The sequence below is a fragment of the Phodopus roborovskii genome, unplaced genomic scaffold (assembly GCF_943737965.1).
Source record: "Phodopus roborovskii unplaced genomic scaffold, PHOROB, whole genome shotgun sequence".
Classification (NCBI taxonomy): Eukaryota; Metazoa; Chordata; class Mammalia; order Rodentia; family Cricetidae; genus Phodopus; species Phodopus roborovskii.
Genome location: NW_026126485.1, coordinates 3,291,791 through 3,305,356, shown reverse-complemented (window position 1 = coordinate 3,305,356; position 13,566 = coordinate 3,291,791). Strand labels below are relative to the sequence as shown.

Here is a 13,566-nt window from a genome sequence, read left to right as displayed (position 1 = left end):
GCTAGGAACTAGTTGTGACTGTGAGTGATGATTAGAGGCTGGAGAAGAGAGCCATGTGGGCTAGAAAAGGCAAGGAGAGCATAAGGAGAAGACACTGCATTTGGCCTTACAGGACAAGGAGAACTAGAGAGGAGATAGCATCGTGCCTGTATTAGTCACTTTTCTTATGGCTGTGACAAAATCACCTAAATGGAGGAAGAGTTTACTTTGTTTCACTCAGTTTGAGAGGAACATGAAGATGGATGGGTGAGGTGGGTGGGTGAGGGGGGTGGGTGGATGTCATATTGCATTTCCAGACAGGAAGCAGAGAGAGATGAATGCTAGTCCTCACCTGCTTTCTCCTTTTTTCCTTTTTATTCAGTCAAGGGTCCCAGCCAATGGCTTAGTGATGCCCAAGTTTAGGATGGGTCTTCTCATCTGTTATCTGAACCTAGAATCTTCCTCATAGACTTGCCCACAGATGTGTCTCCTAGGTCATTTTAGATCCTGTGAAGTTGACAGTATTGACCATCACATCCCACATTTCCAACCAGGCCTCTCAGAAGCTTGGAAATCTTTTCAAGCTCCATACCTGTGGCCCTCCAATCAGCACATCACTTATAAATCAGTGTATGTTGCTGAGCCTTCAGCACCTCTGGTCTTCCCCCCTCCCCCAGTTTACCAAGTTTCCCAATACCCCAGCTTCTTCTTGGCTTACAGTTCTTTTAGTCATACCCCAACTCCTCTGGGCTTTGGTCAGTCAGCCACTGTACCAAGCCACAGGTTTGTCATTCTGAAAGGTCAGTCACACCCTTGATGGAAATGGATGAGCTACCCCCCTTCTTTGTTTCCATGAAAACCACCCCCCCCCAGCTCCCTGAGAAACAAATCTCATCTTCCTTCCCACCTATACGCTGTGAGGCTTTTCATGATGCTATGCTCATGGTAGCTTCCGGTGAATGTTTGTAGTACAGATAAGTAGATAAGTGGCCTAAGGATCACCCAGGATTTTGGTCTGGGAAAAACTTACAGTGTCATTTCCCACAGTGGCAACAGCACAGAGACTCGAGGCCATTTGGTTTTTCTGGGTGTTTTATGACTTTTCCTCTTCATTGTCTGCCCTTTTCTTGTGGCTAATTCATTGTCCCAGCCTGAGCTTCCCTCCCATCCTGTATCCTTGCATTCATATTGAGCAGGGACTCAAAGAGTTTACATTTAATATTATTGTAATTGGTGCTCTTAGGAAATTGCTAGGGATCCCACAATTGGAGATGTTATATTCTTTCCTTTTAAGTTCTCATGCTGGGAGCATAGCCATGCTGGGCAGATGTGTTTGTTTGGCAGCTAGTGATCTCCCGAAGCCAACAGAGAATGGACATTGCTGTCGGCACGTGCATTGCTGTGTTCACAGATGTGTGTCATGGTCGTTCATGCCAGAGTCTGTGTAGCTAATGTAGCTGGTCCCTACAAGTAGTTTAGGCTGTGGAGGTAGTAACTGAATGAGTGGCCCCTCTACAGAGTCTCCCTCTAGCACGGGTCTTCCCATTGCTGCCTACCCTCTGCCAGAGAGGCTTGACATGTCTTATCCACCCCTTTCCTTCTACTCCAAGGCTGCAGGAGCCATTCATTTCACAGTGTCAAATGACCCAAAGATCACAAATGGCTGCCTCCTTTGTCTCTTCATTTCCTTTGCTGCCATTTCAAGAATAGCCACCCCAGACTTCCTTTCTGCCCTCAGATGTATCAAGGGATCATGTGTTCCTTCTCCCAGAGGATCCAAACAGAAGAAGTAGCTTGTCTGGTGTAATTTTACCAACCAGAAATAAGGCCAGAAAATGTATCTTCTTGACCCTATTGTCCCCACCCCACCTACCAGACCTGTGATACAAAATTTCCTAGGGTAGTCTTGGCCACTCCTGCTGCCTGTTTGCCAGGATAAGGATTCATTCCTGGAAGCTTATGAGGACATAGTCTTCTATAAACATTCTCCAAATTCTGTTTCCTGACTCAGAATTGAGGTTTCCTGACCTTACACATTCAACATATTTCTGAAAGTTTCAGTGTCTGTCCCAGATGATTTGAACTTTTGAGTGTCTAACAGGATATCAACACAAAAGTCTGCCTGCTCTATAAAATGAAATAACCCTCACTCTCTCAGATGCTGTGCTTGGGGGTTGGGACCAAAGCTCAACTGGTAAAAAGTGAAAAAGAGGACTTCAGATCAGTCTCTAGAACTTGCATTTGGAAACTGGACGTGGCATATGCTGGAAAATCTCAGTGCTGGGGAGGCAGAGACAGGCAGGTCCTTAGGGTTCATTGGCCAGCCAGAAAGCCTCAGGTTCAGCAATGTGTTTCAGAAGACTAGGAAAACCAAGGAATGACACCCGAGATTGAGTTCTGGCCTCTACACAGATGCACACAAGTGCATACACACCACACACACACACACACACACACACACACACACACACACACACACAGAAAAGTTCCACTTGGTTGGAGACACCTAGAACATTAATCCACTATGGCTGTAAAAGTGCTTAATGACAGAAATATCGACATAAACTTCTGGGGCTTTCATACCACTTCACTGGGGGTATTAAAGAAATAAGAATCATGGCGCTCATTACTTTTCTCATTGTCGTGACAAAATGCCTGAGAAAAGCAACTTAAGAAAGGGGTCATCTTGGCTCATAGCTTGAGAGGCTACGGGCCATCATGGTGGGGGAAACAGCAGTGGGAGTGGGAAGCCGTTGTCACTTTTGACCTGCAGTCAGGTAGCAGAGAGATGAATTCAGGTGCCCAGCTCTCCTTAGCCTTCTTATTAGTCTAGGGACCTTCCTCATGCTGCCACTCACACTCAGGGCAGTTGTGGTTCTCCTCAGTTCATTCTCCCTGGCATGCTCAGAGGTGTGTCTCCTAGGTGATCCCAAATACAGTCACACTGGTCATGAAGATCCGCCCTCACACTCATCACTGATATTAACGTCTTCAGCCTGACTGCTGAAGAGGTAGACGTAGAGACTCAAGGCCACATGGAGCAGAGACTGGATCGGGAATCCATAGTTCTAAGTGCTTCCAGTGCTGTGACCCTGGAGGAATCTCTTCACCTCTTTAATTTTTTTCCTTTGGTGTAAAAACCAAATTCCTATCACAAAGGGCATGGAAACTGGAGAGATGAGTCAGCAGTTAAGAGCACTTCCTGCTCTTACAGAGGACCTGAGTTCCATTCCCAGCACCCACTTGTCAATCATAACTCATGACCATCTGTAACTCCAGATCCAGAGTACAGGACACCCTCTTTTTGCCTCTGAGGGCATCCACACACTTGCTATGCACTCATACAGATGTACATGTATACATACAATGGATACTAAGTGACATATATGTGGAAATGGAGCCAGCAAGTATGGAAACTCTAAAACCCTGAACAAATGTAAGGTTTTGAGAAAGTAAATAAATTTTATAGCCAATAGAATAAAAAAAAAATCAACATTTTGATTCTAACCAGATGGCTTATTCATATCTTTGTTTGGCTCTTCCTGCATCAAGTGTTTTACTTACTATTACTTTTTACATTGCCCTGGGGGAAAAAGTAAAGCACACACAGTTGTTTTTCTTGCCAGGTTCAACAAGTACTTTTCTGACATATTAACCATCTCTAATCAAGGGAGCAATCGCGTTAGGCCAGCCAGCATGAGAACTGGCCATACAGACAAGAAGCTTTACATGCCCTTGGCTGTATATTCCTCGAAGTCCACCATGCCTACCTTGTGTAGGCCAGGTCACAAGTGGACATCTTAAGGTTCTTCTGCTGTGTGTTGTCTTCTTGTTCACAGCTGTAACAGAATAACAAAGGCTGATAATTATAAACTGAAGTATATTTGGCTTGGGATTCTGTAAGCTGGGAAGTACATGGTTAAATGGTGAGGGCCTTCTTGCCACATCCTAACATGGAGGAAACCTCATATGGTTAACTTCCCATAAAATAAGTACCACTGTCCTAGAGCCCGGACTGGTAACTGTTATCCATACAGGCCAAATCTGCCTACTGCTTATTTATAAATAAAATTTTGTTGTTTTTGTTTGGTTTGGCTTGGGTTGTTTGTCCCTTCCTCTCCCAGACAGGGTTTCTCTATGTTTATCTCTGGCTATCCTGGAACTCTCTTTGTAGATTAGGCTAGCCTGGAACTCACAGAGATATATTTGCCTCTGTCTAGACAGTGCTGAGATTAATGGTTTGCACAACCATACCCTGCTTGTAAATAAAGTTTTATTGTCCATTAATTTACATATCAAGCATGACTTCTCTCCTTCTCCCATCACAGAGTTGGATAGTTGTGATAGGCAGCATTGGTGCACAAAGCCATTGAGTTGGCCAAACCCTATCTAAGAGCTGTTTACTCCAGCCACTCTAACAGGTCGACATGAGCTCTTGTGCTCTCTGGTGCTGTTCTGCTGTGTGGAGAAAGATCTTTTGTTGTCTTGCTCTGTTCCTCTGGTTATGGTTCCCTGAGGGCAGGCCTAAAGATGGCTATGTGTGTACCCAGTCCAGTTGAGTATTCTCGGGGAAGGTAGAGGAGAGCCACCCTGCGATAGCCCTGTGTTTGCTCAGTCATGGGACCCTAGAGGCTCTGGTCTTAGGGCACCTTGTGGACCACCTGGAGGGCCTGGGAGCACACCAGAGAGAAACATTGAACCCAGCATGAGGGAAGGGGTTGTGAGGAGTCTTCCTGCATGGGTCTTGGAGGATGGACCAGGCAATGGAAAAGGGTTCAGCTCATGGAAAGGCCTAGAAGGAAGAAGTGGCATGGAGAATGGATGCTTCTCACAAATGTCTCTGTGTGATTCATGCTTCAGAGGTGACTACTCTGCTGTCTCCCATGGAGTCTGGACTCCAGAGAATGTGGGGCCAGCTGCAACTCTGCACATTTATGAGTTGTTTATTCTATGTCAAGTTTTGTTTTGTTTTGTTGAGACAGATTCCTCTTGAACTTCTAATCCTCCTGCACTAGCACCCTCGAGAGCTGAGACTGCAGGCTTATCCTATGGCTCAACTTCCTAAGCTTCTTGTGTAGAAGAAGTGTTTCCTGCTTTGGAATCTGAGCTGTACAGGTTAAAGGCCAGATTTCATGGCAGACATAGACTTTCTCTAAAGGGGAAACATCCAGAAGCTGGTGGGTGCTTCCTGGTTTTTGGTCCCTAAATTCTTTGGCTTGGACTTAGTGTAGATCACAGGAAGTTTGAGAGGGTAAAAGAAGAATTTGAGATGAACTTAAAATGCCTTAGAACAAATTCCAGGGCCATCCATCAGTGGAAACATAGTTGAACAAATGTGGCTGTTCTATACAATGCAGTTATTTAGCTATTGAAGGGAAGGAAGGATTGGTGGGCAACCACAGTGAGGATGGGCCTGAAAGACCTGCTGAGGAAGCCAGATGTGGGTCACATGTCCTATGATTCCATTTCTATGAAATATACAAAATGAGAAAGTCCACACAAGGATGGAGACTGGGAACTTCCAGAGTGGGGAGGAAGGAGACATGGCAGCATCTACTCACTAGGCATGGGATTTCCTTTAAGGGTGAGGAAAATGGTTCAGACATAAACAACCATCATAGCTAGGCATCACTGTGGATGTGCCAAATGCCACTGAATTGTTCATTTAAAGTATTTCATTTTATGTTATATCTGTTTTGCCTTAGTTTTTAAAAGTTAAAGACAGGATTTTACTATATAGACCATGCTGACTTTGAAATCACAGAGGTCCTCCTGTTTCTATCTCCCAGGTGCTGGGATTTAAGGCATGTACCACCATGCATGGCATGAGGGATTTTTTTTTTCTCATTAAGTTATTATGTTTTTTTGAGGGGAGAGGACAAGGTCAAGCTAATCATGATCTCACAGAGCTGAAGATGACCTTGAACTTCTGAGTCCAGGGCTTGTTGCATGCTGTGCAAGCATTACCAACTGAGCTGCATCCTTGGCTCTCATAATTGTGTCTTAAACTTGAAAAGAAAAATGAATAAAAAGTCAGTGGTGATGTGCCAAGTCTGACAAGTGGCTTTTTGGAATACCATGTATATCTCAACTGACACTCAGCTTTGCTTGTCATTGACAGAGGTGGGGAAAACACGGTGTCAACTGGAGCGAGAGCACATCCTTGGAGCATCAGGGGCGGCAGATGCCCAGCAGCCCAGGCTGCTAGGGATGTATGTACCCCAGTGTGATGAGTATGGACACTATGAACCCACCCAGTGCCACCATGGCACTGGCTACTGCTGGTGTGTGGACCGTGATGGTCGGGAGCTGGAGGGTACCCGTACCCGGCCTGGGATGATGCCCCCATGTAAGTGGACAGCTGTCATGTAGTCTTGAAGACCAGAATGACCTGTATTAGCGGATGCTCTGCTACCAACCCTTTACCTGTCACCTTTCGCCATCTTCCCTGACTCTGTCCAGTACATGCTCTTCCATCTCTGGGTATACATGTGCTCTGTGAACATTCTCAGTAGGGCCTGTGGCAGACACAGCGTGGCAAGGCTTTGGACCACTGGGCTTTGTGATAGAACAGAGATGCTGTGGTCCTTTGGTTCTCCCCAAAGCCTTGCTTACTCTAGTGGAGATATCTGTTTTTGTCTTTTCAATACATGTTCCTATACAGTTAGGCCCTTGTGTGTGTGTGTGTGTGTGTGTGTGTGTGTGTGTGTGTGTGTGTGTGTATATATATATATATATGCCCCAGTCATTTTTTTTTTTTCTTCTTTTCCTCTGAGGCAGGATCTCATGTTGGGGGCTGGTCTTTAATAGACAGCATAGCTGTGTTATCCAAAGATTAACTTGAATTTCTGTCCCCTTCCTTTGTCTAAGTGCTGGAATTATAAGTGTGCCTCACATCTAGTCAGCTCTCCATTTAGATAGCTAAAGAGAAGCCCAGACAGGCACATGCACTATGTGCACAATAGAAAGACAGATACCTGGCCAGCCTATGGCATGGGCTGTGCCAGCCCTCTCCTTCCCCTGCTCATGGGAGTTCCTTTGCTGAGGAAGTCAGGGAGGCAGCCAGGGTGAAGGTTAGGAAGTCAGAACAAGTCAAGGAGGCCAGGCCACATCAAAGGATTGATGAGCCTCTGGCTAGCCTGTTGGTCTTAAGAACCTAGGTGGACATGTTTCTGTTTGTGAGGTTGGAGGATGCTCCATTCCATAGCAATGGACAGGGTGTGACAGCTCTCACTGATAGCTTTCTCCATCCAGTGTTACAGATGTCACTCCCTGCAAGGCAGAAGTGTCAGAGCTGTTGCTCCCAGCACTGCTTTGGCTCTCACACCAGCCCAGCATCCAGCCAAACACACATAACCAAGTCATTATATAAGAGGGAGCAAGGCTGCCTCTTTACTCTGGACCTGTAATGCTAAACTCATGTTCTGTCCAGTTTTCTTCACAAATGCCCTTTGACTGGCTGAAGAAGGCTTTCTGCCTCTGCAGTTTTCAGACAGAAAATGGACATTGTGTGACGGGCTGTGTTGTTTGCATACATTAAATGTGGCAAAGTCCTGGGATATGGGTGGTATGTAGATGTGTGCATGAGCACACATACACACATTCATATGAATATATGCACATGTTTATGTACATATGTGCTCTCACTTGGATTCATCTGCATATCTGAGCATTAGAATGCAACTGTGTATTTCTGGCATGTATACTCATTCATTGACCATCTCTTGCCCTCTAGGTCTGAGTACGGTGGCTCCCCCTATTCACCAGAGACCTGTAGTACCAACAGCCGTCATCCCCCTGCCGCCAGGGACTCACTTACTCTTTGCCCAGACCGGGAAGATTGAGCGCCTCCCCCTGGAGGGAAACACCATGAAGAAGACAGCAGCCAAGACCTTTCTCCATATCCCTGTGAGTATCAGCTGACTAGCCTTGATGACAGTCCCAGCTCTAGGGACGTGGCTACATAGTTAATGGCTATATATAATATAGTAGTATAATGTAATAACAAGATAATTAATATAGTATAACACAATATAATGTAATGCTAATATGGTTAATGGCTATGTTAATATAAAATGTAATATAGCATAACACCAAGATAATCTAAGACACTATAATATCAACATAGTTAATAGCTAAATATACTATAATATATATTATCACATGATGTCAATATAGTATAACACACTACACTATAATACTAAGATAGGTAATAGCTATGTGTAATATAATATGATACCAATAGTAGTTACATTTGTAATCTAACATAATACCAATTTGCAAGTATAATGCAGATTTAACAGACAATCTACATATGAGAAAAGTCTAAATGCATAATGTATTCCTATTTATGAGCTGAAAACTGAAAGTCTGTTTCTGTGCTCTGGAATTATCCATTCTGCAAGCTTGGCCTGGCAATGAGTTTATTCAGAGTGCTATGAAGATGTTCTCTCATGACTCCTGAAAGGAGTACTATAGAATCAGCCTTTAATTTTTTACTTATGGTATGAAGTCAACTTGAGGGGTGTGTGTGTGTGTGTGTGTGTGTGTGTGTGTGTGTGTTCAGATGACAGAGCATTATTTGTTAAGGAAACCATACTTCTTGCTTGGTGTACCTTTGTCAGAAACACCACTTAAAGCATCATTGAGAGGCTGTTTCTGGATGCTCTGGTCTGCTGTGTCGATCTCTTCAGCAAATCTTACGACAGCCAGTGCTACTCTGTCTTTGATTATAGTGGACCTCAGTCAGAGAGATTTGAGTTCCTGCCTTAGACTCTTTGGGATATTTTAAACTTTTATTTGCTTATTTTTGAAACACTCTTATTTTCAAAAATAGGGATGTGAACATATTATTATAGTCAAAGCTAGCTTTGGACTCCTTGGCCTCTGCTTCCCAGGTTCTGAGATTACACACATGAGTAAGCACATTGCTGTTGTTGTTTGCATGTTCCTGTAATGTTTTAAAACAAATTCCTTGTTCCATAGAAAATAAAAGAAAAACAAAACAGTCTGCCATGCATCGTGGCTCATCCTTTAATCCTAGTACTCAGGAGGCAGATCTCTGTGATTTCTAAGGTAGCCTGGTCTACATAGGGAGTTCCCAGCCAGTCAGTATTACATCAACAATCAAAGCAAAACCAAACAACCTATTAACTTTAACAAAGGAGACACTGAATCCCCGAAACTGTCACTAAGGAGAACTGATATCTTAGAAATATTAAGTTGCAGAATCCTTTAACCTGATTTACCTCTTTCTATTTCCCTGGGTCATCATTAATTTGACTCTTTAATGCTTTGTAGTACTCATTGTAGAATCTTGTACATTTGAAATATTGATTCCCCGGACTGGAAAGATAGCTCAGAGGTTATGAGTACTTGCTGCTTTTGTAGAGGACCCCTTTGGTTCCAGCACTCAAGTTAGTCAGTTCACAAACACCTGCAACTCTAGCTCCAGGGGATCCAGTGCTCTCTTCAGGTATCTAAGGGCACGTGAACATTTGTGGTACATATACAGACCTATAAGCACACACACACACACACACACAAAGTATTTTCTAAAGAGATGAAAACCAAACTGGAGATGAGAGAAATACACACAGACAAGTACAAACACATATGTATTTAGAAAAAGAGTTTTTTCTAAACTATGTAGTTTCTACAATTCAAAAATAAAAAACATGAACAAAATATATTTGCTTCCTATAAATACTATCTGAGGGTGTATAGATACATGGGAAGATCCAAGGTAACACTAGCTAGTGGGTGAACTCTTCTCAATCACTGGTATTACTTCCAGGCAAAAGTCATCATTGGACTGGCCTTTGACTGTGTGGACAAGGTAGTTTACTGGACAGACATCAGCGAGCCTTCCATTGGGAGAGCCAGCCTACATGGCGGAGAGCCAACCACCATCATTCGACAAGGTGAGCCAGCAAATATTTTCCCTTTAGGGGCTGCTTTTAGCAGAACACACCGCTCTTGGCAGGAGGTGAAGGATGGACAGTAAGCTGTTCAGTTTGTAAGGGGCCAGGTGGGTCTTCTGCCTCTGCACTCTACCCTTTTCAGCTCCCCTGAAGTGTTCCACAGGTCACCTGAGTCATTAAATCAGGGACATTCTGGCTGAGGTTAGCTGCTTGTCTCAGGGTAATAAAACTGAAACAAGACAGGTGCCTGTGCCTTTTTCTGGAAGCTGACATGGTCCATCTTTGTTCGTTCCATTTCTTCGTAGCTTCTGAGCCTGCAATTACTTCTGGTAGTGTCTGTTCTACCGTGTGCTCCATGAGGGTTTTTTATCAAAGGCAGTGGATGGAAGGAATAGTCAAGAAACACACAAGCATACTGATAGATACTCACCCAGAAGTTGAAGACTATTTGATTTTTGAGAGAGCATCTCTGTAACCCAGGTTCCCCTCAAAGTCATTAAGTAGCTGAGGATGACCTTGAACTCATGATCATCCTGCCTTTACCTCCCAAGTGTAGGCTTATATGCCTGCACAACCACTCAGCTTGATTATTTATTCATTTACTTACTTACTTACATCTTCTGTCTACCATTCTCCCAACTGAACAATTTTGGCTACTATTTATTTATTTTAACCCCATATTCAGCAGCCTTGGCTATTCTAGAAGTCCTGCTTCTCTTCTTGCCTCTTCCCTTGTACTGGGTTACACTGTTTATCACCACAGCCCGCTCTGAAAGTAGAGTCTATTCCCAAGGCTGTGTTGGAGTCAAAGAGCTGTTATTTCAATGTAAGGCATCTTGAGATCTTCCCTGACTCAACCTTTCCTCTCCCTCATTCTAACCTGGAGTCCAACTAGCTGGGAGCACCTCTCACAGAGAACTTATGATAAAGTGTGGGTTGTTGTTGACACAGCTTAACTTCAACATTTAACCTCATGTAGGTAGATGCCTTCTTGAACAAAGACTTATACATCATTTTAATACCTTCATTCAATAAATAAAGGGTAGCAAGGCCCACTGCTTAATTGTGTCGTCCTAGCTATTTGAGAGGCTGAGGCAAAAGGATCACAAATTCAAGGTCTTCCTGAGTTACAGAATGAGCTCCAGGTCAGCCTGGGCAAACTTGTAAGACCCTGTCTCAAAATGAAAAGTTACACGAGGGTTGGGGAATATAGCTCAGGGCTAGAGCATTTGCCTAGCATGTGTGAGGTCCTGGGTTCAATTATCTGTTTGTTTAAATCTATTTCACATGAGTATGTTTAATGAGTCTACCAAAAACTCCAGGATCTGTGAAAGGTCCCTATACCGAAATGGTCAAGGAACTTGAGCTGCTTCAATCATGACTCATTGGTTTGGGGAATATTTTTGCTCAGAAGACATTGTCATGCTGCCATTAGCTGTATGAAGTCCTCTGCTTCCTCAGCAAAAATATTCAGGTGGAAAATACACCTTTGAAATATAAGCCTTGTTTTGTATTTCTTTTAACTCGGAAGCCAAATGCAGCCTTTCAACTTCTAACTCAGCACACCTCTTACATTAATATTCTGTAAGGATCCACCCCATGGCCAGTTCCCTTCTTCCTCATTTCCTTCCTTAGAGATAACACAGCAGGAATCAAGCTGAGGCTGAGTGAAACAGCCCTGACTTTGCACTTGGCTCTCGAATCCTTTTCTGGAAGCTGACAGGGTATTTAGATGATATTGGTTAGTTTTCATGCTCTGGCTTAATGAAGGAACTTTGAAAATGCTTTTCTGCCTCATCATTGAAAATGTTGCTGTTATCTGAAATATGATTTCAAAACCTAGTGGAAGAGGGTAATAGGTCACTGTCTGCTATTTCCTGTTGCTTTTGGCACCTGGAATCAGCCCAGGGACCCTTAAGCGTAGTGAGAGCTGCAAGAAAGACTAAAATTGACTAACTGTGAAGCACACAGAATTAATCAAAAATGTGATCTTGACTGAGTTTTCTTTTCACACAGCAGTAAGGAAAATCTGTCCCCTTGCCATCTCCTTTTCCTCAACACAGTTAGGGATGTTTCCCCAGCCCATTTCTATGCAAACTGTGGCCCACAGAGCCGTATTTTCTTGGTTGGAAGGAGAAATGGCTCAGTGGCTCTTGAGATCAGGACCAGGATTGTGTAGAAGTTGACAGTGTGACATAAGTTCTTAATAGGCTTTTTTTGGATGCTCTGTGAAGATGCCCTGTGCAGCCCCTCTCCCTGCAGTACTGAAAGCTGCACAGGGTGATCCCACGAGATGTGCTCATTCTAAGTTTTCCCCAAATTGAGTGGCTGCTAGGGTGCGCCTGTGTGTGTGTGTGTGTGTGTGTGTGTGTGTGTGTGTGTGTGTGTGTGTTCTGTTTCAAAGCCACAGGAAGCCCCTGGGAGGCAATTTCATTGTTCCTGGTCCTCTTACAGTGTGGGAAAGAGCTTAGGACTTTATACAGCTCTTCTTAGGGCATGAATAATAAACCATATGTTAATCATTTGTGGTTCTAAATCACTGTCCTCTGGTTGGACTCCTGTCAGAGGCTTGTGTGTGTATGAGTGGGTGGTGAGTGCACACACATGTGCATGCCAGTATCAGGTGATTCCCATTATCAGTCTTCACCTTTTTTCTTTGGAGATGGGGTCTCTTACTGAACCTGGAGCTCATCAATTAATTAGGCTAGTCTGGAGGCCAGCAAACCCCAGAGATTCTTTTGGGTTTTGCCTGCCCAGTGCTGGGATTACAGGTAGTTTTACCACACCTAACATTGATATGGGTGCTAGGAATTGAGCTTAGGTCTGCGTGCTTCACAGTAAATACTTAATGGATGGAGCTGGCTCCTGAGCCCCACAGAAACTTTGCTGTTCTCACAGCATGTTTATTCTAGGAGGGGCTGAGGTGTGAGGTTGACCTGCTTGCATATGGGTGAGAGTGTGCAGGGATGATATTCTCAAATGCCACATGCCTTGGGCAGTGCAACCCAGTGGGTTATTTTCCTATTCACACTCCAGCCAAGCTAAATGACCTTCAGTCCTCCTCTGCCTAGAACAGGGAAGAATCTCAAGAATGCCAGTGAATCCTACAACGTCATTTCCTATTTTTAACTCAACAGTGACTTACATGGGGTATTTGTTTCACAGTGCCAACCTATGTCTTGATTGCTATTGTTTTTGTTTAGTGAAGATTGTGAGGAGTGTAATTGTAATTATCAAACACCTTTTTACCCTTTACACTCATATTCAAGTACTAACAGTGTGGTCAGCAATATTATTTCCTGAAATGCCTCCCTGCCCTGTAATTACCAAGTAATAAAATCTACCATTCCATCTTCACTTAGGATTTCATGTATCCTGTTCCATCTGTGAGATACACTCTGAATTCCCCACCCCCATCCTCTTTTCCAGAGGGCTTCTCCCTTACTCTCAAGCACTCGGCTCCATAAAATTACTAGCAGTTCACTTCAAGCCACTTATAGTCTTCTTTACATCTGGAAACACTTATTCAAGATCCTTGTCTGATAAACTCCCATTGGTCCTTCAGGAACCAGCTTTTACAGATGCCCTCTTCTCCAGAACCCTTCCCTGGTGAACTCATGCTGATCCTGAATCTATAGCTGCTCATAGAAACTAGATTTCAGTT

The 13,566-nt window shown here is 43.8% G+C and overlaps 1 protein-coding gene across 1 annotated transcript in view; it reads left to right on the top strand.

The window, feature by feature from the left end:
* The window catches only part of Nid1 (nidogen 1), an 83,138-nt gene that overhangs the window by 61,551 nt on the left and 8,021 nt on the right, over positions 1-13,566 (top strand). The window contains exons 13-15 of the mRNA XM_051194737.1: positions 6,101-6,328; positions 7,715-7,887; positions 9,776-9,902. Coding sequence (XP_051050694.1) covers positions 6,101-6,328; positions 7,715-7,887; positions 9,776-9,902 — 528 coding nt within the window. The remainder of the gene's footprint in view (positions 1-6,100; positions 6,329-7,714; positions 7,888-9,775; positions 9,903-13,566) is intronic.